A 25,396-nucleotide genomic window follows, 5' to 3' on the forward strand; every position below is an offset into this window, starting at 1 on the left:
TCTTCTGAAGATCCATTTACTTGTTGAGCCCTGAAAGCAAGGAGGAGTACAGAGATTCTACTTTGCTTGATTTTTGGCTTTTACTGTTGTGGCAAAATGTAGTTGTACTGTCTCTATCAAAGTGCTCCTCTCAGTTTTAACATCCAGCAGTTATATATAAGAATAAATGTGTTTGTGTAACCTGTTTAGGGAAAGCCATGAAATTAATTTTAAATTACTTATGTGATCACAGGAATAAAACTTTTACCTTCAAAATGAAAACAAGTTGCTGGTGGGATGTTCGAGCCTGTCATCATTGTTACTGATGTTACCTTTGGAAATGTGTTTGGAGAGGAATATTGGCATTAATATGCAATACTCTGAATACACAGCTGGTGGATGACACCTACAGAAGGAGCAGATGTGCTTTTTGCAAGGTGTTTTAAAACTGCTAAGCTGAGTCTCTGGGGTTTTGTGTGTGTTGCATGGTTGATTTAAATGATAAGACTTCTTTTTAAAGCCAGGTCCTGCCAGTGAGTCTTCCATTCTTAGGGCTGTTTGTTGAGCGTGGCCTGCTTGGACATCTGTTTCCTGAAGTGAGCAGGGTGGCCTTTGATGTTATCAGAGAGAGTTCCTTTCTCACAGTGCTCCCCCCACCACCCCCATGACTTTTTATAGAAGTGCTCCCTGTAGCTAAATAGCACTGTCTGAGCAAAGGGCATTAAAGGAAAATCCCTTGGAGCAGAGCCCTTGTGCAAATCCTCATAGAGGTGGTGGTGGTTGTGTTTAAATCTCTGTGTAGGAACACAGATCCAGAGCCTAAGCAGCTCAAATACAAGTTTCATGTATATTTTATATATAAGTGAGACAAACCAGTATATAATTTTTCTAGCTAATATTTTACATAATCTTATTTGTACCTATTAATTTATTAATCCTGCATTTTTAGTCTTTAATTCATCTTACATATTTTAGTTATTAAATGTGTTTATTTACCTTGTTTAGAAGCCTGTATAGCATAGTCAAAATGGTATGAGCATGACAAGGGCACCAAAGTTCTTTTAAGCAATGAAACTGTATACCATTGATGTAATTTGGGTTTTAATTAGTGTTTAATCAGTGTAATTCAGTATTTCTTTCAGGAAAAACACAAAAAGGAAGGAAGAGTTTTTTATTTCTGAATATTGGAGGCTCATTATTACAGAGAGGTGATGAAAAGGTCAACAGCCCTTCTGTCATTCTGAGCTGTGTGTGCTCTGACAGGAGTGAGCACCTGGTGACTTCCAAGGTCTAAAGTCAGCTCTCTGGAGTGGGACAGGAATAATTCCAATGAGCACAGAGTAAGGCACCACTATAGGCACTTGAAATTGTAGGTGTGACTTTTATGTTCAGGCATGGTGAGACAGAATATATTACAGCTTGGGCTTTATTCCATTTTTATGTCAGCAATTAGTGTAATGGCTTTCAAAGCAGGGGCAGAATTTGTTTTGGTATATGATTTGTGAAAAATGGCATCAGTAGAAGTATCTTCATATCTGTAGGAGTTCAAATACTGTTGTTTTTTTTTTAATTTTCCCACTTTTAAAAACATTTCAAATTGTCTTATTTGAGGTTATGCCAGCCTCTCTTAGTTGAGAACTGGAGAATGGTTTTTCACAAAAAAACAGCCGAAGTCATCAAACTGCAGTATCCTCATTTCTTGAGTTTCAGCAGAATGTAGACACCTCTGACCCTTTTTCTACCTGCTTTTCCTGAAGTAATGCCTGTTTCCCCTGAAGTTTAGATCCCTTTATCAGCCGTCTTATCAAGTAAGTGATAGTAATTTGCAAGAAATGCCAATTGTGATGTCTGAAATGTTTCTAAAAGTGTAGTTTCTGTACTGGAGGAGTACAGCCCAATTCTTTTTAGCCTTTGTGTCTTGCTCTGTCATCCTTCAACATCTAAAGTCTTTGTTTGAGGAGTAGAGGTAGGCTTTGGTTCAGAAAGCTTAAAAATTCATAGCTTAGAAATTTGGTGGTTACTGAAGTAAGTGCAATCTCAGTGACAGTATTAAATTATTCTCTAAATAGACAATTATTAAAAAAAAAAAAAAAAAGAAAACCCTGCAACAGAAGTGGCAGGCCTTTAGCTTTTTGCAGAAGCAACAATTCAATTCTAGAAACAATCTAGAGAGATGCCTTATTAGAGTTAGCCACACATACTTCCCTCTCTGTTTACTCTCCAGTTTTCCATTGTGCTTTGGAAAACTAAAATGGCCACATTGTCCTTTGTTCTCTGCCTGTCACTCTGCAGGACATGGTTCATTGTAACTTCATGCCCCTAAAAATGCTGTCACTGGGTCCCTAGCAATTGTGTCTCTTCAGTGGATTATAGCTACTGCAAATGTAAAAAATCAAACAAAAGCCTTGGTGCTTACCTAACTCTCTCAGATACCTTTGGCTGAAACTCCCTTCTGTGCATGCTCCTGTTTGACTCAGCTAATGTACTTAAGCAATTGATTCTTACACAAACACAGAAACTCTCATAAAATAATTATGCTTCAAAATTTAAATATTTGAGATAGCAACCTGAAGCTTGAAATTAATTACTTAAATTGTAATTTTTGACACAGAAGGTGGAAATACTATTATGTTTAAAAACCCAGTTTGCTTCATTGAGCAAAATCTTTCAAAGCAAAAACCTTTGTTTTCAGTGAGGAACTAAGGATTCTTTTGCATGGAATTTGTATTTAAATAGATAACTATTTATCTAATCAAGATGTTACTCCTAGGAGCCATTTTAAAAATTGGAACAGTTTCTGGAATATACACCTCAGGATGGACAACAATTCTCACTTGAGATCTAAGTGTGTTTCAGTTCCTGTTGTAGTTTGTGAGCCTTTCTGATTCTGTATTGAATATTCCTGTTCATTTAAAGAGATGGTAGTTACTGAAAACAGCTTGTAAAATAAATTAATAGTTTGAATGGTTGGCAGAGATCCCTGCATTCAGCATCTGATCACTGTTCACTGCTTGCAGGATCTGCTCAGTTTGTTCATTTGTTGGACTATCTAAATAAATCCTGCTTTATTACTGATAACATCAGGATGTTTTGATTCAAAATTCCCTGCAATATCTTGGTATTAAAAAATATGCTTTGCTTCAGATCTTAGCAATTTCTTGCACATTTTTTTAGCACTTAGAGAACATTTAACACAAACTACATTCAAAATTCAGAGTTCAACAAACCTTAATTTTTAATTAATCTTGTGCTTAGCATTAAAGTGACAAATGAATACATATATATTGATTTCTGTTTCAGTACAAACAAACCATAGAATAAAAACAATCTGAGACAATGTTTCTTTTTGTTGTTTATATTCTGACATAGGAAACAAGGGAATTATCTATGTTTGACCTTAAAAAATTTGTTTTTATTCTCTGAAGCTGTTTCATTTATTCTGGCAGTTTCAAGTCATGCCAGAATCTCGTATGCAAAGATTTAGAATCGAAAAATCTCAGACCTTACCTGAACAGATAAATATGATTTAAATGCAAAAATTAACTGAACTTAGTTGTGCTTGAATTTTGTGTAATATACTAAGCATCATTCAAATAATTAAATTGCTAGTAATTTAAATCAGTTCTTTAATTAAAATAGTTAAAAAGCAAAGCTTTTTCAAAGAGAACAAGGTTTATTATAGAATTTTTAGATTGTACTATTATTGGGGTTTTAATTTGGTTATTACAGCATTTTATATTTTTATGTCTATTTGGTAGTATTTTCTTTTATGAACTATTTAACTCTCCCTTCATTAGGAAATAATTTAATAAAATTTTAACTGGTAGTCATAGCTATTAATGTTTCATAGTATTTACCAGGAAACAAAGTTTCTTTTTTCCCCTTACATCCAACAAAATTAAGTTTTTCAAAGGCTTACTAAAATTATTTTATCAAATAATATTTTTATTTCTGGTGAACTGATTCTTTTTCAGTTCTAAACGGTTGAAAATTGACAGTTGCCTTGATAAGCTGCTCATTGATAATTTTCAGAGTATGGTCCTAGATGAACAAAGTACATATTTCAGTTTACTGTCAGATGACAAAAATTAAATATCTTTATGTGTCTTTTCACCATCTCTTAAACTGCTAGGATATTTGATGCTGTAATTTTTTAAAAATATTTTACTAGATGTATCATAATATGAATATTTTGGTGAGGAGTTGCCTTTTTGTGTTCTTGCTCATTTTCTGTTTTGTCTCTGGAAGAGATCTTCACACCTCACAAATGTCTTCTCTTGGGATGGATGAAGGTGAATGTTGTCAATGCTTTGAGGGCAAAATGTATATCTGAAAAGAAAAGACAGCATAAGAGCATAATGTTGGTTAGAAAGCATAATGCTAGTTAGAATCTCCCATTCTTTAGCCAGTTCTTCCTCATGTCTTTTACAGGAAGGTGTATTTCTGTTTTTATAGACTTGTGAGGAAAGAGTTGTATCTGCCTGCCAGACTGTAGGCACAGAGAAGAGGAGCAGGCAGCTCCTGGGTACTGAGTGCATTGTGCCCTATTTGGGCTGCTGGAATATTGGTATTTAGCTGGGAGTTTGCTAAAAATCAGCTATGTATAGGATGGCTGATTGTAGGATGTTAACATCAGCAACTGCATATGCTACAGAAATATTTTAAAACCAAATGTTGGAATGTGGTGTTTTATTACTCATAATGGTCTGTTTGTTAATTGCTATTTAAGTTTATGCTGTTACATCTCCAGTCTTTGCCATTAGATAATCTAACAAAGCATCTTTCATCATGTGTACAAAGATCACAAACATCTAGAGGTAGAGATGCCCAGAGATAAAATATTGTCAACTGTTCAAATGTTTGAGAAAGCACAAGAGAAGTAAAAATACATTTTATGTTTACTACCCTTTTTAATTTTTGAATTTCCAAAATTGCTAAGTTTGCAATATACTATGTTTGGTCTTCTGAGGAAGGCAGAACTCTACATATCTTTTTTCTTTGAGGAAAATACTTTTCCTTGAGTGTCCTTTGTTTCTCCTTCTAGAACCACCTAATAATCTTTCCTTTCATTCCCTCCCCCAAACATTAATGCAGTATTTCAGTGATAACTGAATGTCACTGCCCAGATTGCAAAGAACAAAACCCAGCACATAATCAGCATCCACTAAAAGCTTGGCACAAAATGCTTCCACTTGAAGCAAAAAAACTTCTAAGAAGCATTAGGTACCTGCAGATACCAGCATTTTTTGGCAGTATAAGTGCCCCCCTCACTTAATAATTTCCTAGATAAGGAAAGTAGTACATTAGCTGTAATTGGCTTGTGCCAGGTCACTGGCAGAGCTGCATTGGACAAAAGCTTCCTGATGAGGAAAATTACTTCTCACATTCATACCTTTTATCTCAAGGTACAGGCACCTGCACCTAAACAGAGCTCCCTAGTTTGCACTGTATGCTTTGCTTTAATTTGCTTTGCCAGCTAGGTCAGTACTGATTTTGGGTGGTGGCTTTTAAAATAGCAGATGTTAGAGAAACTCTATTTTAATGGCAGGAGCATGTGCCAAGTGCTAGATTAGGAAAAAAAACCAAACCTCCAAAATACATTTTCAGGAGGATTCAACCTAGGAGAATATGATCCTTCCTCTGCTTCCCAGCATGCACAGATTGTCTTATGAAATGTCTCTTTAAATTGTCTAATTTGTTTTTTGTGTCAATATTAAGGAGATGCAGTTTTGCCAATAAGAGTTGTTCCACAGGAATTCTGCACCAGTTATGGTGGTGAAGAAAGGGAATATACCAAGGAAAAACTGCCTTCTAAGACTGAGCCTCAGTTACAAGGTAAGGCATGCTTTTCTCATTAGCCTTAATTAAACTGCTCAGTTTAAAATTCCCAAAGGAATAAAGCAGTGAGAATCATTATAAGTTTTTTTTGTTCTGTCTTCTGGCTGAAATTTCTCTGTATAGTAGGCAGTTTCAAATGTGTTGTTAGCATTGCTGTATGTAAAGAACAAGGCTGCTCAGACTTGGTGATCGATTTTCAAAGCAGTAAAAAGGGGAAAGAAGAGCACCCAAAATAATCAGAGGACTGTGTAGTAGAGCACATGATCCTTCTAATGAGTATTTTCAAGAATGATGCTGAGTTTCTCTAGGAAGTAGGTATTGAAAGTCAAATAATTAAGGTTTGGCACATTTTTTGTAAGTAGAAAACTGAACAGTTAATGATGTTAACATTGGAATCATTATTTAACTCACACAGTATTTTGTTTCTTTGAAATTTCATATGGTCCTTATGGAGTGCCAAACACCTGTGGTGTTACTGAGCCTCTCCTTACACTTACTTTTGCTGTGTTTCCCCTGCTTTCACTCTTATTGCCTTCACTATAAGTCCTGGTCGACGGGTGCCTTTTGTCCACGGTATTATGGTTTGAAATGTGTCCCAGATATTTTCCCAAACTGGAGTTCCTTCCCATTTGAACTTGATTATTATGAGGTCACCGATATCAGTGTCCAGGGTGATGAGAAAGGAGTAGGTTTTATTCCCAGTAATACCTTCAACTCTATGGAAAACAAGATAAGAGAATAATGTTGTCTTAATTATTATGAATTAAAGTGGAAAAAAACCTTTATTTTTACCCCCTGAAAACCAGAGGAAGAACAGTTTCCTTCTCCAGGATAAAACATTAATGTTTCAAGAATGTTCTTCCTCCAGCTGCAAAAAAGTGATGAAATATGACAACATGCTAAGAAAGAAGCAGAAGTGGTAGAAGCTTGAACAGCTGATAAAGCAGTAGTGGTTTCTGACAGCAAAAGAAAAGGTGTCCCATGATAGCATCTATGTTACAACTTCTGCCTGCTAGAGCAAATGCTGACCTACATTCTTGCCTTTGCTTTCGTTAACACACATAACAAATAGTCAAAATTCTTTATCTTAATTACAGTTGATTTATGTTTTAATTGATTACACCTCCCTGTCTTAGCCTTGGGATGGACCAAAGTAAGTGGACAGAAAAATTTCCAAATTTGCTGTTTGTTTTCTTACAATTTTTTTTCTGCACAAGCTGTATGATCATTGTAAGAACTTGTGACTTTTGGGGGAGTGAAGAGAGAACAATTTCACTTAGCTGTACTAAACCATTTCCCTCATAGCATGAGTATCAATGTGATATGATATTACAAATTGGCATCTTCTGTCACATGCACAATTGCATGTGATACAATACTCACAGTGGGATGTGCAGGTTTTTAGCATCCTTCTTAGTCCCTGCCACAGACATGGTGAAAGTTGGGTCTATTGGCTTGCCTTGTATTTCATTGATGATGTGGATCTTGAACTGATAATGATACACTGTAGGAAGGAAGAATTTGCAAAAAGTGGCAAAATGAATGATCAAAGAATCAGTAGGTTTCTTAGGCAAAATATTTTTGCCTTTCAGAGCAGGAAGTTGATGGTTATTCCATTTTTTTTTTTTCCAAACTAATTTGTTGAAATTAAAACATTGTCATATTTTCTGGTTGTTGCTGTACCGTGTAATCTGTTAGCATTTGAGGCCCTCTTGCTTTATTTAAAGGATGGAGGAAAAGATAATCAGTGTTGAGTTTCTTTTTGGGATAAAATATTCTTCCATGGGAAATATTTTAGCTTTTCTGAAGTTTAATTGTCAGAATTTCTGGCAAGCCCTTTATCTAGTGACCAGGCAAATCCTTGTGACTGGGCATGACTAGAGATGTATGATACAGATCAAAGACCTTCTGCAATGTGGTCAGGCTGTTTCTCTGATCAACTGGAAAATTACCCTGCAAAACAGATGACTCACAAACTTTCCTTGACTGCATAATGATATGTTGTGCTTAACACGCATCTGTTAATAATGTCATTAATGCTTTAAGGTCTGGGGAGTTTCTAGAACAACACTGTTTAGGAAAGTCTGAACAGAGTATTGTCAGCATGCAAAATGCCTAAGAAGTAATGCTTTTGATATTTTGTAAATTATGAAAAAGATAACCCCAACAATATAAATCTTGAGCGTGTGAATACAGATACTGTCAGCTACATTTGAATGTCCAGAACTCTTCTATCTGCACATTCTTCCAGCAATCTTCTAGACAAAACTGATAGATTTAAATATGAAGGAATATTATTGCATGCTAGTTTTTGACTAGAGCATCTTTACCCAGTTCAGTCTTGACTACATTTGAGAATGGCTCCTTATACTGCTAATGGAATCATCTTTTTATGCATAAGCACAGTTGTTTGTTTGTGGATTTTAGGGGTTTTGTTTATTGTTTTGGTTTGGTTTTTTCATACTACTCAGAGTACTTATGATGAAAAGTATTTTCTGGAACAGCTGTATCCTTTTTTTTGTTTTATAGTTGTTGTATGTTAGTGAACAATGTAAATTCTTTTGAAAATATATCCCTATCAGTAGAAAACAAAATAATTCTGTGCCATAACTCTGATGAGGACAAAGGCAGAGAGGATTGTTTACAGATCACTTCTATAATTAATATGTTTTTCTCTGGGTTTTTTCTCTGTGTAAAAACTGATTTTTTCAATATATGATCAAACACAGACTAAAGTTTTCCTGTGATTATGGTGCTTACTTTAAGGGAAAATCATATAAAAACTCAGGGAACCGTCACAGCTTTATTAAAAATTTAACCTTCTGTGTAAGAAACTGGGGGTTTTGTTTGAGCTGGATTGATGTATGGTCCAGAATATAATGTCATTAACTTGAAAATTAAATGTTAGATTTTGTGAAGACACAGAGGATTGTGAAGTGTAATGTTGAGTTTCTCAAATTTCTTCTGTTTGTGCTTCTCACATGATCTCCAAACTTTTTTTTAAAGGATTACAAATATGACTTTGTAAGCACCTTCCTACAGTTGCCACTTTGTTTGGGAACTTTTGTGAAAGGAGATCATTGTCTGGGGTACATTTATCCACATACGTGCCAAGGATGGTTTTTTATGCAAAGCCAGTTCTAAGCATAAAAATGCAACGTTTAATTGAAATTGAAGCCAATAGGACAGAGATATTTTACCTCACGCTGAAACTAGCTCTGTATCCAGAGAGGAGCACAACACAGGATCCCCACTCCGTGCCCAGCTGTGGGAGCAGCAGGCAGCACAAGCACAGAGCTGGTCACTCTCTGATTCTGATGAGGACCTGACCCTGGCTGTGCTGGAGCAAGATAATATCTAGTTTTAAAATCTACTCCAAGTAGATTCCTGAGCAATTTAAACAGAATTAAGAAGAAATTCAGCAGGTTGAGCTGCTCTGAGTGTCATTCAGGGCTGCCCAGATCCCTCTGGAGTCATCACTGAATATTTCACAGCTGTGCTAGTGGAAGACTTCCAAAATTATTTTAAAAGTACCTGAATTTTTGTTGGGTTTTGTTCTGGTAGCCGGGCACTGTGGGGAGACAAGCTGTATAATGCACGCAGCCTTTTAAAGCCTTTCTCTTCATCCCTTCAGTGTTCGTGCCGGGGTCAAGCAGCGCCTCCGCCTGAGGGGAGCCTCCTCCGTGTGTGTGTGTGCTGTGCCGGGGCTGTACCAGGGGCTGTGCCGGGGTCAGGCAGCGCCTCCGCCTGAGGGGAGCTTCCTCCGTGTGTGTGTGCTGTGCCGGGGCTGTACCAGGGGCTGTGCGGGGCTGTGCCGGGGATGTGCCGGGGTCAGGCAGCGCCTCCGCCTGAGGGGAGCCTCCTCCGTGTGTGTGTGTGTGTGTGTGTGGGCTGTACCAGGGGCTCTGCGGGGCTGTGCCGGGGTCAGGCAGCGCCTCCGCCTGAGGGGAGCCTCCTCCGTGTGTGTGTGGGCCGTGCCCGCGGCCCAGCCCTGCCCTGCTCGCGCGGTTTCCCGCTCCCCTCACGCCTCATGGCAGCCGGGTAAGGAGCTGGTGTGGAGGAGAGCCGGGCGCCCCTGCACTGACATCCCCTCAAAAAGGAGCTGTCCCACATCGTCCTGCTTGTTCTCGCTTTAAAATGTACGTAAACCTTCCCAGTGGAAGGGAACGTCTGCTCAACAGCAGCAGTGGGCTCTCGGCTGAGCGCAATGGAGATTGGTAGGAGGGCCCTGCGTCCCTGTCAGGCCGTGGCCTCTTCATCTGATCATGCAGCCAAAAATCCACGCTGACCCAATAAAATAATGTAGTAGAGCTAAAGCCAGAGTGCCAGTCTTAATTGTAGTGCTACAGCTCAGCCTTGCAATAGTCTGTTCTATTCTGTTGTCTGTCCATTGTTTGAAAAGTAGTAATTTATATGCAATTTCATAGTCTAATTGTAGATAAAATTTGGGGAAACGCAGAACAGGATGTTTTACAGGCCTCCTTTTGCTGCTTTTTTTGGCTTGGCTGTATGCCTGAGTACCTTACAGCAAACCTGCACAGTCCAGTTGTAGGAAAATCCTGCAGATCAGGACCCCGGGCATCTGCAAGCCCTGGGCTCCACAGCTCGCCCAGGGCAAGCATAAATGTGCTTTTTCCCATAGAAGTATGAGAGCCAGGACCTTAATGAAAGGGCATCAAGATGGCCTACTGGGATTCTCACTTGTCTCAGCAAATTGATTATTCTCACAGATTTTATAATCTTTAATGAGTGAGGAAATAGGATCACAAAGCTTAGGCTCAGTCTTCCACTTTGTGATCGATCTGTACTGTAAAAAGTATTTCCACAAACCTTTGAAGGGCATATGTGCTCTTGTTTTCAGAAAGAGTCGTCTGCTTTTGGGCAGCCTTTCCTCCCTGATGCTGTAGCCCAGGGTGTTACACCGGTTCTTCTTACAGCTGAGGCACAGTCCTTTGTTGAAAGTGTTGATGTCATTGCACCAGTAAGCTGTGCTTTGCTTGTCCTTGTGCAGCAGAGAGTCGATGAACAAATGAACTGACCTCTCGTGGGCACATTTCACAGTTTGAGTAATGCCTGAAAAAATGCAACGGCAAAATTTTACATGCATTTGTTTCTTTTTTCCATTTCAACTGCAGAGAAGTTCTGTAGCCAGCTATAAACTATAAACCTATGTTATTGCTTCCCCCCACACACCCCTACCCTTTACAACATGGTTTTGCCTCAGAAATCATTCATTGTAGCAATTTTACTTCTAGGATGATTCAAAAATAGAATGATTCAACCTCCATGATAATAAACTTAAATAATTTTCTGCTTAAACTTCTCTAGCCTGACTGTATCAGACTGTGAACCTTGATTTCATTGTTCTGGCTGGTTTTGTCAATAGAAAATACAACCTGAGAGTCAGATCCTGGAGAGAGTGTCAGCTGTGCTGCTGAAGGACATGGAGCAGGGAAAAGGTGAACTCAGGAGGTGAGTAGTACAGACCTGTGTTTTATTTGATTTGAAGTAATTAATGGCACACTAGACAAATCTGGCTTAATTAGAATAAATGTTCTCATCTCCCCTAGTGCTGAAACAAATACCATTAAATTATTCAGAGGTGCTTGACAGCAGGATGCTCATGGCCTCATTTTCAGGAGTGCTAGGCAGCTGAATTCCTTACTGGAGTCAGTAAAACCAATATGAACTCAAGACGTAAAAATCAGGTAATGGATCTCTAAACAAGAATAAAACTTGCATATAAGGTGATAATAATAATACTTAGATGCTCTTTAAGTCACAGTTTCATAGTTTGCCAGACAGACTCAGTACAGCTGCCCTGCTGCCCCCACTCTGTGCCATTGGCTCTTACCAGCGATCCCGAATTGTGCAATGTGGTTGTACACATGCAGGATGTGACAGCCAGGCTGGAAGGTGCCTCCGTTGGGATAAAAGTCAAAATGAGCCACGGGCTGCTTGATGCCGACACTGAGGCCCATGTGTTGTTTAGTGAAGGTATGAATTGCATCTACAAAGTTTGCATCATCTGGAGATAAACGATCTGTTGGTGACATCCCTTCAAACAAGGGTCCAGCAGGGTCAAGGCCTGCAATAAATGCAAATAATCCCATTGTCATATACTGCAGAAGGGCTGTTCTGCTGCTGTAAGTATGTTATAAATGTCTAAAAACAGGCAGCACCTGGTACTTTACAAGGTCTTTCTTTGATGGAAATAATAAGAACGCTTGTCCCACATGGTTACACCTAAAGCAAACACAAACACTGTAACAAACACTAACTGGGACCTGCACAAGGACACAGGCCCAGGGACAGACGTGTTTGTCAGAGACAAACTGTGCCTGCTGCCAGTGTCGCTTGAGGGACCTTTACGTAATTTTGTTCTTTCAAACTAGTGGTTGTGTGTTTCAGAGGCTCTTTGGGAAACACTAGTCCCACAACAAGGTTGACTTTTAACCCACATTTGGGTCCTGAAACTTTCTAAAGCTCCACTTATTGCTTAAAAGCTCTGTATGTCTGCTAGATTTTATTTATAATATTCTTCAGCTTAAAAAAAACTTCAAGGCAGATTATTACAGTATTCAGAGAAATAATGCTCCACTTAGGGAGTCTTGCTGATTTTTGTTTTCTGGACTTTTTTGCATGGTGCTCTTCTTGGTTGGAAATTTATTTAGGAAGAGAACTTTGTGCTTCATTTAAAGCTGCATTCAGCCTTTGAGGACAAGCTTCTAAATTTTATATTCTTCAGTTGGTACTGTGGAATAATATAGTTGCAGAGATATAACCAGACAAGACTAGTAACACAGGCAACAAGCAGGGAAACCCCCCAAAGGCATACATTTCTTTTTAGCTTTAATAACTTTTATCACTTTTTGGAGCTTATTGTTATAAATCTGAAAACCTTTTGCTGAAGAATGCATTTAGCAGTAAATAATTTTCAAGGTGTTATGTTCTAATAAGGTTTGAACAAGCAGCACTGTGGAACTGTCCATCAAGTCCTTCAATGCATGCACTGGTGTAATATCATGACAGATTTTGTAAAGTCAGCTTCTTGGCATGCAGGCACTGCCACAAGAACCAGTTGTGTGAGAGAGACTGTGGTATGTGGCAGTGAATCCAAGATCAAAATTGTGACTTCAAAGTACAGCCATATGTACTTGCCTGATTAAGTAAAATGTTTTCTCTGATAAATTAAATGTAGCTAATGTGGGTCTTGTGTAAAATGCACTTCTGTTTTCATTTTGTTTGGGTTTTTTAAGCTGTCACTATGCATTAGATGAGGTACTGTATACAATGTATCAATAATATTATAAATATATTTTCATTACACTCATAATTAGTACAGTTACAAAACATTATAGAAGGTTCAGAATGTCACTAGTCAATCAGGTGTTAGGGTTAACTTTGTTTACTCTAAGCATCTACTAGGGATACTCTAATGATATGCTTCTAGTAAAATGTAAGCCAGAGCTCTCATTTTTGCCACAGGAGAACTGTTTTGAATTCACTATGTGGGCAGTGTCCCTCGATTGAAAACTCAAGCACAGTCAGACAATTTCCTTAATATATTTTTAAATTACTAACAATGAACAGCATTTGAATGACTTTGGGTCAAGATAGTGGCCAAAGATCCAAGGTTAGTGGCTAACGTTTTGTTTAAGGTGTTACTGGGAATGGATAAGAGATAAATTTAAGCAACATGCAGCTTGAGGCTTTGGTTTATGTTTTCTAGTCCCCATGCTTGTGTATTCTTTATGTCATAATTTGGACTGAGGTAGGAAGGATCAAAGATAGAAACGGTAGGAGACCTAATTCTCAAAAATATTTTCATTAAGTTTTCTGAATCTAATTTTTAAACCAATGAGATGAAACTTCTAAACTGTGCTGAATATGAAATTCAACAGCTAATATGACATTGATATGTCAAATATCTTCATAACTTGATTCAATTGACTGTTATTTTTCTTAAAGGTATAAGTCTTTTACCTGTAATTCTTCCAATCTTTTTTGTACCATTGATAAAACTTCCAGCAAATCCTGAAACATGAGCTCCTAGGCTGTACCCAATTAGATGAACATTGCTTCTGGAAAATTGAATGGATTCCTGGAAGATAGTGGCAACTTGATTTATATGAAGAAATGTGAAAAGTAAACAGTGAAATATTTATTACAAGCTAGGAATACTGTGAATTATACCACAAGAAATTTGTATGTTGATGGTGGTTGAGTGAGAGGCATGAATCATTCAGTAAATTTCTATTGGCTGAGTGTTATTTCTTGCTTCTTTTTCATGCAACAAGAAAATGCCCAATATTTGGGCACTGCCACTTATCTTCTATGCACAGGAAAATCATCAACACAGTGGAATTTTTGTTGTTTGTTGCAACTGTCATTTGATGCAGATGTTCACAGCTTTTTGTCTGCAGCATTTGACTTTCCTATGATTGTAAAATGGATATCTGTTCTTTAACTTCGGGTAAAACAATCCTCTACAAAAGGGCCTTGCTTTTTTTTTTTTTTTTTGCCTGAGATACCAGCACAAGCCAAACAAAAGGGATCATAATATTGATCAGACATGTTAAATGATACAGCAGGGATATTTCTAGTACAAAGATGTGTGTTTGATTTGTAACAAACCTATTGAAGCAGAATTGCCCTTCTTTTTACCTAATCAATGCTGTGTACATCTTAAGCATTTCACCTGAGCTGCAAGGATCAATGTTTTTCTGACTTGTAAAGAAAAATGTGGCATATTTTGCTTGCAGGAAAGACAAACCTCACTTTTAGTTTCTTTGTGGATGTTGCCTGTCCCATTGGAGTGGCTGTGCAGTCTCAATACCAATCTCTTCTGAAGACGAAGTGACACTTGGCAGACTTCTTGTGAGAGAGACAGCTCTTAGAAATTACAAGATCTGACCAATTTTCTTGTCAGATGGTGCTGAACTAGATGCTATTGAGCCTGATCATATTACTAATCATGCCCTATTAATTCTTGGAATAAGACTTATTGTTTATTCTTTATTAAAATGTTGTGCAGCACTGCAGGTTTTGTTACATCCATTGAGAATCTTTGAAATAATTATCTGCCTGATTATCTGACAGAACCATAGCAGGAAGATAGTTGTGGGAGTTGGAATGAAGGGGTTTTAACTCTCAAACTCTGGAGGGGTGCTTCTCAATAAAAGGAACATTTACTGGTTAGACACACTCGATGCTGTGAAAATTTATGATATATTTTAATTCTGGAACTCATTGCAGTACAGGAGTAACTACCTACAATACTGGAGCAAGGAGTAATTTATTCCAGCCTTGATTTGTTTGTTGACACTAGAGAAATCACAGAATATCTTTATTGACATTGTGGTGTGTCCTCCTGGGAGCTGATCAAAGTCCACCATTTGATTAATTCAATATTTAAACAACTTCAAAAAATTACTTTAGGCTCTAGCAATTTAAACTATATTTGACAAAGAGCTGAGGTTTCTTCTAATATCACAATGAAAAATAGTGACTCTGGCTTTCCTGCCTTATCTTTTGTGCCTGTTGTCCCTAACTGGTTGTGGTACCTGACAGCTTCTTCTAGTCCTGCCATTCCTGCTGAGGCCTTTAATGGTATTTGCTACAAACCTTTCAGTCTTGCAGTGCATTTCTCTTCCACCTTAAGCCTCACTATATATAAAATAATATATTCAAAAATTCATTGTCATGTACAGAAGTATAATTTCATTTCAAATCAAGTAGCTTAATATGATTGATTGATTGATACTATAGGAGTTGCTTAGAATTCCTGGTTTGTATAAATGATTCTCACTACTGTTTGTTTTCTGCCTTTTCTTAAATTGTGCTGGACACCAGTGATCCTCTGCAGACTGGCTGCAGCCTTTTCAATCCAGCCATGGCCACTGCTTCTCATGTAGCAGGAGTTTTGATAAATAGTCACTGCATTAGTGTGGCTCTGTACTCACTGCTGCCTCCATGCTGTCTGCTTTGTGAAGCATGACAGTCCCCTTGAAAGGTCTCCCTTTACCTTCTGGATTTCTGAGCCATTATTTTATCCTAATCTTTGGGAAACTGCAGCAAAAAATCAAAGTGTCAGGATTGAATTCTGCATTAAAAGCAGAAGTTAAGCACAGATAACATAAACTCATTTTCATGTACTAATGTCTTACAAATGATGATGTCTTCCTGTTTTCTATGTGTGGAACAGTGTCAGCTGCCTTCACACATGCTTATGGAAAAGTCAAAGTAACAGGAAACTATCTCACCTCTAAAGATATATAAAAATATTTTCATAAACAAGACCATTTGTTTTTCCTCTTGCATGATGAAAGTTTTACTAAGTCATATGAAAGTTTATGGAAGGAAAATGTGCACTTCATTAAAGAAACGTGAGTGACTGAAATGAGAGCATTAGCAAGCACTGTTTTCCAGAAAGGCTGTGGTAGTGTAAGAACAAGTAAATACATCTTTTCCAGAGGAACACGTGTTGGTGTGGGAGTTCTCACCTCCAGCCACTGCAGGAACTGTGCTATCTCCTGTCCTGTGGTGCGTGTGTTCCGTACGGCGATGGGATAATGCTGGTGAGCCAGTGTGAGCCAGTCTGCAATGATCACGTTCATTTGGTTATGCTGAGACTTCAGAGCTGCTGCCATTTTCCAAATCCAGCTTTCTAATATCCCATCCACCTGTTATAATTGAAAAAAACCCGAAACAATAAGAAAAAAACAGTCTGTGCCAAATATATTGTTGTGAAAAACATAAGGATACAAAAATCATAGTATGAACATGGAGGGGTTAATGCTGAAAACTAGGTATTAGGGACTTCAGCCTTCTTCAGTGCTGAGAATCTTTAGGTTTTGGTGGACCAAAAAAATTAAGAGTCAGTGTAATAAGGGTATAATAGTGTATGTTTTGTAGTAAGAACTCTTATAAATGAAAATGATGTCCCCAAATACTTTAAGTCGCCTGGAGATAACTGGTAGTACTGGTTAAAAAGACAGTCACTGACAGAAATGGCCAGGAAATGTCTGATTTCATTCAAGAGCAGCTATCCCTGTAAGTATAAGCTAAAAGAATTGGAGAAGGAAAGCTGGAGGATTGCAGGCCAGCAGGCATTTATCATCTCTAGCCATTCCATTTTGAAAGCTGCTTGTTTTGAGTCATTCATTTTTGAATCTCTGGTTACAATTTTCTTCCATCAAAGCATGTTTCTGATTTGATGGACTAGAGTCTATCAGATTTGTTATTCTAGTGGTATGTGTTTCCTCAATTGATAAAATAGCTTCTTCTAGTGTATTAGAATTTGGGAGTCTCAGGTCTTGGTTTCTACACACACTCCTCTAAGAGCCCAACACCTCTGCAGATTAAGTTAATGTGAATGATGAACATCAATGGCAGCAGCTTCAGGCCTGTGGTTTGAGGAGGTTGTAGGTTTTGAACAATTTTTTCTTTGCAAGGCTTGGCTATTATTTATTAAGGGAGTTAAATGTATTTCTCTTACTTGTTAAGGGAGTTATGTGCACCACATGAGGTGATCAAAGTTTCTCTGCTTATTTGCAGATGTGCAAAAAGATTCATTGTGCCACCTTATGTGATTCCATTGATTCTATGAGAATTCAAGGATCTGTTAAAATTGCTTGGTTTCTTATCCTGCCTTTTCTTTTGTTTCTTTTCCAGCTGAGAAGCTGATGAAAAGTCACTCTTAGTATTGGCATGCTCTTGAGAAATCTTTTTTTAATGGTGAATTGGTTTTTTACAGTTTAATTGGAAGCAGTTCAGTGATAATTAATTGATGGTGAAGGTTTTGCTTTGAACTGAAGGGGCTTGTGAAGAAGTTCTTTTTAAAGGTATATCTGGGAGAAAGATGTGGGGACATTGTGGGTACTTTTCAAGAAGTCTGTAAATATCTGGCAGTGAACATATCAGAGAAATGAAACTGTTATTCAGCTCTCCAGGGCATGGCACATTAATTCAGCTACTTTTTCAAGCTCTGCTGGCTTTAAACCAGGGCTGAATTTAATCCTTGGCATGGGAGTCCCATGTGAAAAATTGCTCGTGAACTGTTCCTTCAGAATCTGTCGGGAATATCCACTTTGTACTTTTTCTAGCCATGATAGCTACCAGTGAAATCTATCATCTTTGTATCACAATCTTACTTCTGAAGTTCCTTCTGTAGCAAAATGAGAAGTATTTCAAATTGCATGTAATATGAATTAAAAATAAAATGTGAGTTCATACCGACCAGCCATGGACTATCATCACCAGAGGAAGAGAGGCATTGAAACTGCATTTGTCAAGAGTCTCCAACTGATTAACAAAAATCTGGCAGCTGTCTTCAGCTGTATCTGTATAGAGTCGAAATTTGGTTTCTAAGTTTTGCTGATCTTTCTTTGTTGTAGTGTGTTCACTCTGTGATCCCAGTACCTCTGAAATGAAATTTGTGACAACAGTCATAATAGGAATGAATTGAAAACCTGAAGAAGTTACTAGTGCACATTTTGTAAAACAGTAAATGAGTAAGCTTGGAACTTTTCCTATGTATAACTGTTGCTGGTTCCAGCTGGGGCTAAGATGTACATTTTGGGTCAAAAAAGTGATGTCCTTCAAAGTCTGAGATGGTCTAGATGTGCCTCTGAGTCCCTCTATGTGAGTCCCTCTATGTGAACCAATAGCAGTTACACAGGACCAGTGATCTGATTGCTATGGGCCTTTGTAAATGCTTAAGGATTGTAAGATCACAGTACAGGTGCTATGACTTGACCATGGAGTGCATGCACAGACAGGATAATTCAGAGGCTCTTAACTCTACAGAACATTTCTACTAATGTGCATTCACTAGTAATTGCTGAACAAGCATCATTACACTAAAATAACCATTTTATTCAGGGTTATAACTGCACAGAGGCCTGGGTGACTGCTTAAAACTAATAGACCACATCATAATGTTTTTTTCCTCTGAAAAGACTCTCTCTCCTCCCTTTCTTCTTATCTCCTTTTCTCTTGCCTCTCCAATAAGTTCCTGTTTTTTTCCATTATGTCCTTTGATTTTTTTAATAATTTTTTTAAAAATAATAGAATAGTTTTATTTTACTGTTTTTGTCGAAAGCCTTAGTTAAGCCAAAATAACTGAGGGGAAATCCTGTTTTTCCAGCAGATAAACACTTTTTGCTTTGACAATTGCTTGGTGTGTCCATCTAAGCAAGAGTTTGATGGTTTCACTGATACAGTATTAAAAGGCTTTGATCGTTTTAAGTGTATCCTTTGGAATGTCTCCAAACTGATCTTTTATAGTAGATGCCTGTAGCTATTTCTCCTAAAGCCTCTGCAGTGCACACTGTTTACAAAAGTTATTTCCATGCAAATCTGTCTAGAAATTAGACTTTTATCAAATACTGAATGAATTTGTTTTAAAATTAAACTAAGAGGAAGAATTTACAGGGGATGTATTTTAAGTACATTCTGTGTACAGAATTGGTCTTAGAACTTTTATTAATACTGTCATGCAATTTTTGTTACAATTTTCCTTGTATAGATGAACAGAGACTGGAGTATAACAATTGCCATCACTTGTGCCAATGTTCACAAAGAATTTCTGAAGTTCATTTGTTTAGTGCTCTAGTACAACTTTCTCTTTTAGTAAAAGCGGTCTCGCAACAGTCTCCTATAAAGATTTGTCTCTCTAAGTTTGGGGTGAGCCATTATTAAAATTGGCAAAGTTGTTGCTGAGCTCTGAAGGCCTTTCCAGGAGTCCTTTGAAAGCTATTACAGAAGATACCATTTTGTGGAATACTTGATACTATCCACATGGTAAATGCAAAATGTTACTAAAAGTATTAACAGCATAGAAAACTTTTAATAGGAGTCTTATCTGTTTTACCCGTAACTCCAGATACCTTTACACATCGTGATTCCAGTCATAGGGAAAATATGTATAAAATGATAAAACCTGCTTTTTAAAAGTCATGATGCTAAGGTCCAGTGAGTTAGATGGCTAGACAGTGATTTGTGTCTCACTCAAAGCCTTAAATCTCAATTTCAAGTGAAATAAAGCTGCATGCAGTGCTGCAATTTTAACTTGTTTCTGCAGTGACAGGGAGAATTCAGTTTCTGGGCCTTTGGCAGTACTTGAGGTTTGGGTGCAGAATTCCAAATTCGAGATGGGCAGAGAAAAAAATACTTCTTTTGTTTTGTTTCCTGGTAACTTCAAAATTTGTAGGTTTTTAAGGTGTTCTGGGACCAAAACTCTGGAAACCAGTAGCAGTAAATATGTATTAGAGGGCAGCTAAGGAGGGCTATGTAATAGTATAATTCTATGTTAGTGTATAATTTGGTCCATAGTCATCCATTATAGCTAAATAATTTATATAATTATCTTACATACTGTTGTGCAAAGTGCGTACACACATAGAAACATGTATATTTAAATATATATATATTTGGTTATTAAATGCTGTTTATAAATACTAAAATGCTTACATGCACTTGATAAAACATATGATATTCCCCTCATTATTACAGCATTTAATGTGAATGAAACATTATTTTGGGAATTTGTCTTAGAAGATTCAAGTGTTTAATATTCAGAGACCATATACATAAAATATCCAATTTCTAAATCTTTGCTGTGCATCCGTGCATTGCTGAACACTTTTTCCAGGCTGAGAGCATAGCTCTTAATGCAGAGGAAGGACATGTGAACTGAACAGCTGCAGTAGGTTGGATAACTTCAAAATGCTTCAAGGCATAAGTCAACCACAAATTTTCAAGATAAATTTAAATTTTTTTTGTAGATCATTCAGTATTGATATCTCTGTGACCAGATCTTTTGGGTGTCTCTGGTTATATCTGTTATTTCAGTTCCTGTAATAGTCCTAGGTATTTTGCAACAGTATGTCACATTGAAGGAAAATTTTTAACATTCATTTTCAGTTGGATTATTTTTTATTTATATGGGGTTTTTTAGCAGTTGTAGACTGACGTGAACCCAACTGGAAAGATTTAAGTTGGGCAGGGACATTTCACAGGGAGCAGCAACAGGTGGGTGCAGATCAAAGTATTGGAACTCTGGTTCTCTGGGAATGGGGGAGACAGCAATAACAGGGGCAGCGGAAACCTGAGTGCACAAATATGGAGACTACCTGTCTGCACTGTTCTCTTTACTACTCAAGTTTGTCAAAAGCTGCTTTACCATATTGTGCATAGGTGGTGCATATAACTCTGTAGCTCATGCTTCTGACTTTGGTTGGCATGTTTTATCTAGAATCTGTCATATTTTGTAGGGCAAAGAAAGTGGAACTGCTATTCATATGCAAAGAATTAAAGACACAAAATGGGAGGGAATCTTGTGTAAAACAATAGTTAAAGATTCTGCCAGAAGGCTTCTCTTTTTCACTATATATAAATTGACTTGGCAGTTTAAAATCATCTTTTTTTTTAAAAAAAAACCCCACTTTTGTAACAGTAGAAACAGAATTATTTGGATGCAGAGTTTTCTTTGTATATAAGAACCTAAATGTGCTTTAGAGTGTATTTAGATCATAGGACTGGCATCCTTGTCTGCATCCATCTGTACCAGCAAAGAGGTTACCACCTCCAGCTTTTTGTCACTTCCCACCTGCCAGAAATTACCACCCTTGCTGTTCTGTTGCCAATGCTCCAATGTTGCCCATTTTCTGCAAGGAAAATCTCCAGGTTACCTCACATCACCTGTTTTGACTGTTTAAACTGGTTTAAACTGGTCTAATTTATATTGCTTGAAAGAAATTTGGGCATGTTCATGTGATCTTATCTCCTACAGGAGTTGGATAAAAGTGGTAGCTGTCCGGAAATTATAAATGTGGGTGGGGTGCTACAGGCAGTAATCCTTGACTGACCAAGGATGTTTGTTAATGGCCTGAGACACACACATACAATCACTTGCTAACTTCTGGAAAACTGCCTCACTGATATTTTCTTTGCTCCTTACACTTTCACATATATTGGCTTGTGTGTGATGCTCACTCAGTTCTATTGTGGACATTGGAATCTTTTCACTATAGTATAAATACACAGAAATTAGCTATAAATAGACAGCATTTTATTGTCATCTTCTAGCAAGCAGTAATATCTATTTATCAAATTTATGTACCCGAAAATAATTTCTAATTGTTCACTTTTATTAATCAACAGAAAGTTCTCGAATTATCCCAAAGCTTTCTTTCATCTCTAAACCATCATTTCATTCATCTCTAGTGGCAAACCTGGTAGTACAGTCAGAAGAAAAACAGTACAGATAAACAGAATTATTTGCCTCTTCATGTCATTCCAGGAAAACCAAGTAGGTGAATTTATCAGCCTTATTATTTGGCATTACATTTGAATTCAACCTAGAATTCTCAGAGCTAAGTTCTTTACATAAAAACAAAGCTATAATAGTCATAGTTTATGTGGCTAAGTCACAGAAGGTGATAATGTATTATATACTGCCAGAAAATTTTGTTTTCCATGTCTCCTCTTTCCAGTTCATTGCATAATTTCCTTTTCCCTCTGGTCCATCCTTTCAAAGCTCTGATAATATCCAGTAAACATTCATATCGGATTCTAATTTTAAAAAACACATTGTGTTTAATATTTGCTTTCGAAAATACGGCCTTCCATTGCATTGTGCTGTTTTATATGGGCTGAAAAATCCACATGCCCAGATAGACAATTCAAATCTTCCCTGTCATATAGCAAAGCAACCAAATATAGCACAGTGACATGTGTTTTCCCAAAAAAGATGCTGTGTGTAATGCTGCACATGGGACATTCATCCTGTCATCAGAGCAAGTTCTAGAGCTGGAGATGCTCCAGTCTCCCTGAATGTCTTAGTGACTTGACACTGAAAAACCAAACCAAACCAAATTCATCATCGCCTCTGCTAACTTGGTCAGTAAAAGTCTGCATGATGCAAGAAGTGATCTCAGAGTGCATGCTGCTTTTTAGGCTAGAACAGTGTGAATGGTTCAGTGCCAGCTGCCAGCATTGCCTTTGTCCACTGCAGAGTCAGCTCCAGCCAAGTTTGTTCTCATTCATGCCTGCATCTTGGCTGAAGAATGACATTTCTGGTAAAATATAGGAAATAAGCTTAGAATCACCAGCATACTAATGAACCCCAAATTCCCTTTTGGCTGCTGGTAGGCCAGTGAATCCTGCTGGATGGACCCCACAGCACTGTAACAAGGGGCATGTGCCTCACCATCCAGTTCTCAGGTTCTCCTGGGAGACTTCTGTTGAAAAAGGCAGAAAAGAATCTACAAGCTTCTGTTGAAAAAGGCAGAAAAAAATCTACAAGAAAAGCCATTTATTCCAACAGGACTTATCAGGGCTTATTTCTTGGGCTTATCAAAGGCTCATAAGTGTAACAAAACCAGCATGGACAGTTGGACACACAATATTTAGTTAAGGAAATGTGCAACACCTGCATTCTACACTTTACTGAAAGGGAATAAGGATAGCAGAAATATTCTGTGTCAATTCACTGCTCTTCAAAGAACCACGAGGAGAGGGATAATGTGCATCCACACTGATATCTGGGACAATGTGGGAATTAATGATAACAGGGAGGCAAAAGTCTGTGCATCCACATTCCCTGGCACAGCACGTCAGACTCTTGCCTGTGCACCTGAGTTTTTCCTCTCAAAGATGCACATCATGCACCTCAGTTGTAATAACTAATACCATTTTTATAACCAAATTCAATGTGGGGCACACTTTGGGTGCTGTAATTGGCAGCAACAAGCAACTCCCTCTGTTCTGCAATTTCCAGCATCATGTCTAATATTGCTGATGGGACATTGTTGTGATTGCATGTAATGATTTTTTTTTTAAGTGTCTCTCTGATAATAGATAATCCATATGCAACTGTGTTGATAGCTGGTGTATATACACTGGGCTTCTCAGGCCCTGTATCTATCAGCTGGATATACATCACATGTTTTCCATGGGAGCTGACTCAGTTGTTAGAAATGAAAGTGAAGCTCTTTGTTGTCTTTGGTATTCATTTTGTTTTGCAGAAGTGTCATGGGTGTTGTTCAGATTTACGGGAGACTGCCTAAACTAAACAACTGCTACTGCAAGCAGCAAAAGTCACACTTTATTCAGTTCATTTTTAATTAGAATCATCTCTTCCCCCTCTACAGTGATTTTAATAACTCCCATATTTTTCCACTATAGATTCACATAAAGGGCTTGTTATTTTAAAAAGATAAATACATGTTCTTCTACCTGGACCTGACAAATCTATTACCCAAACCTTCCATTAGCAGAAGAAAGAGCTTCCTTTATTTTGCACAAATTCTTTCCTAACCTTTAAGGTAATTAGCTGTAATTATGCTTCTGTGTAATGATAGGGCTGATATTCTAAGTATTCTGAATTTTAACTTTAAGCAGCACTTATTCTAATTTCTGTGGTGCTGTGCAGTCCTGAGGTAGGGCTCTGTGTTGTAGCCACCTTTGGGGTTACAGCCTAGGGTGAGGTGTGGCACAGTAGCAGCCACCAGCTTCTACCGATTCCTTTTTTCCTTCAGTCAGAGAGCTGCTAAGTTCTTTTGAACGTAGTTTGGCAATAAACCATACAAAGCTTACTGTAGCATTTCAGCCCAGGGTAGAGAACTGCTCCCTGGCACTGAAGCACCTAAACCTCCCAGGCAGCAGGTTAGAGCTGAGTCAGCCTTCTTCATCATGTGCTTGGCTCTGCAGGATGGGAATGTGTCAGCAAACAGAGACTTTGGCCAGCGTGCAGGGAACATGCCTGGACAATGGGGCACCCTTTGCATTTCCAGTGGATGTGGTGTAGGTGTGCAAACACTGCTGCCAGAGCAGCAGCAGGCCTGGCCGCCTCCCTCCTTCCCACGCCTCTGAGGCTTGTGACTTAACTGCTGCTGCGCTTTGCTCTGTGCAGCTGGGAAAGATAGCTTTGTCTGGAGGCAGAAATTAAAAGTCAGGGTAGCTTTGAGATATGTGTAAGAGGCTTTATAAGTTTAAATCCTGCTGCTGCTGTATTAGTTTGGGACAAGACATGCCCAGGGCATGTTCTCTGAACATCATTCGTTTGAAGAAGGGCCTGTCGCGGTTGTGCATGTGATAATAAAAGTGAGTATTTAGGAAAGATGTTGCTGGCTCATAGACCTGTCAGATAAAAGCAGGATTCAGAGAGGACACAATAGCTGGCCTTTTGCCAGCTTGAATAGAAAGTTAACTTTCAGTAGGGCTGTGCAGACTGTACTGAAAAGGAAGGCAGAGTATCTTGTGGAGAAAGAAATATGAAGTAGACAGAGACAAGCTTTAAGTGACTAATGGATCTCTGATAAAATTATTGCTCAGCAAATAATGAGTTTGTTTGGAGGATTCTCTATTTATATGGTTCTGTTTGTATTTTAATCTAACAGCAAATTCTAAAATTGTGGATAAAATGTAGTACAGCAATTTGACACACAGCATAGGAACTGTTAGCTGAGGCCCATAGTCTCTGTGGTGGAGACAAAAACAACTCCTGTACCAAGATGAGAAAGAGAGCTGGAATCTGAGTCAATGTTATTGCAAAATGAGAGAATAAACATCT

General features: G+C 38.0%; 1 protein-coding gene across 2 annotated transcripts in view; it reads right to left on the reverse strand.

The window, feature by feature from the left end:
* Nucleotides 1–3,189: 3,189 nt before the first annotated feature.
* LIPC (lipase C, hepatic type) overlaps nucleotides 3,190–25,396 on the reverse strand; it is a 39,958-nt gene continuing 17,751 nt past the window's right edge. The window contains exons 3-10 of one of the 2 annotated variants that reach the window (XM_056499740.1): nucleotides 18,055–18,242; nucleotides 16,323–16,502; nucleotides 13,804–13,921; nucleotides 11,672–11,905; nucleotides 10,648–10,890; nucleotides 7,201–7,321; nucleotides 6,315–6,533; nucleotides 3,190–4,308 (exon numbers count right to left, since the gene is read on the reverse strand). In XM_056499740.1, coding sequence (XP_056355715.1) covers nucleotides 4,203–4,308; nucleotides 6,315–6,533; nucleotides 7,201–7,321; nucleotides 10,648–10,890; nucleotides 11,672–11,905; nucleotides 13,804–13,921; nucleotides 16,323–16,502; nucleotides 18,055–18,242 — 1,409 coding nt within the window. In that variant the 3' untranslated portion in view covers nucleotides 3,190–4,202. The remainder of the gene's footprint in view (nucleotides 4,309–6,314; nucleotides 6,534–7,200; nucleotides 7,322–10,647; nucleotides 10,891–11,671; nucleotides 11,906–13,803; nucleotides 13,922–16,322; nucleotides 16,503–18,054; nucleotides 18,243–25,396) is intronic. The other variant, XM_056499741.1, reaches the window with a different exon arrangement.

Source organism: Oenanthe melanoleuca, chromosome 10 (assembly GCF_029582105.1).
Source record: "Oenanthe melanoleuca isolate GR-GAL-2019-014 chromosome 10, OMel1.0, whole genome shotgun sequence".
NCBI lineage: Eukaryota > Metazoa > Chordata > Aves > Passeriformes > Muscicapidae > Oenanthe > Oenanthe melanoleuca.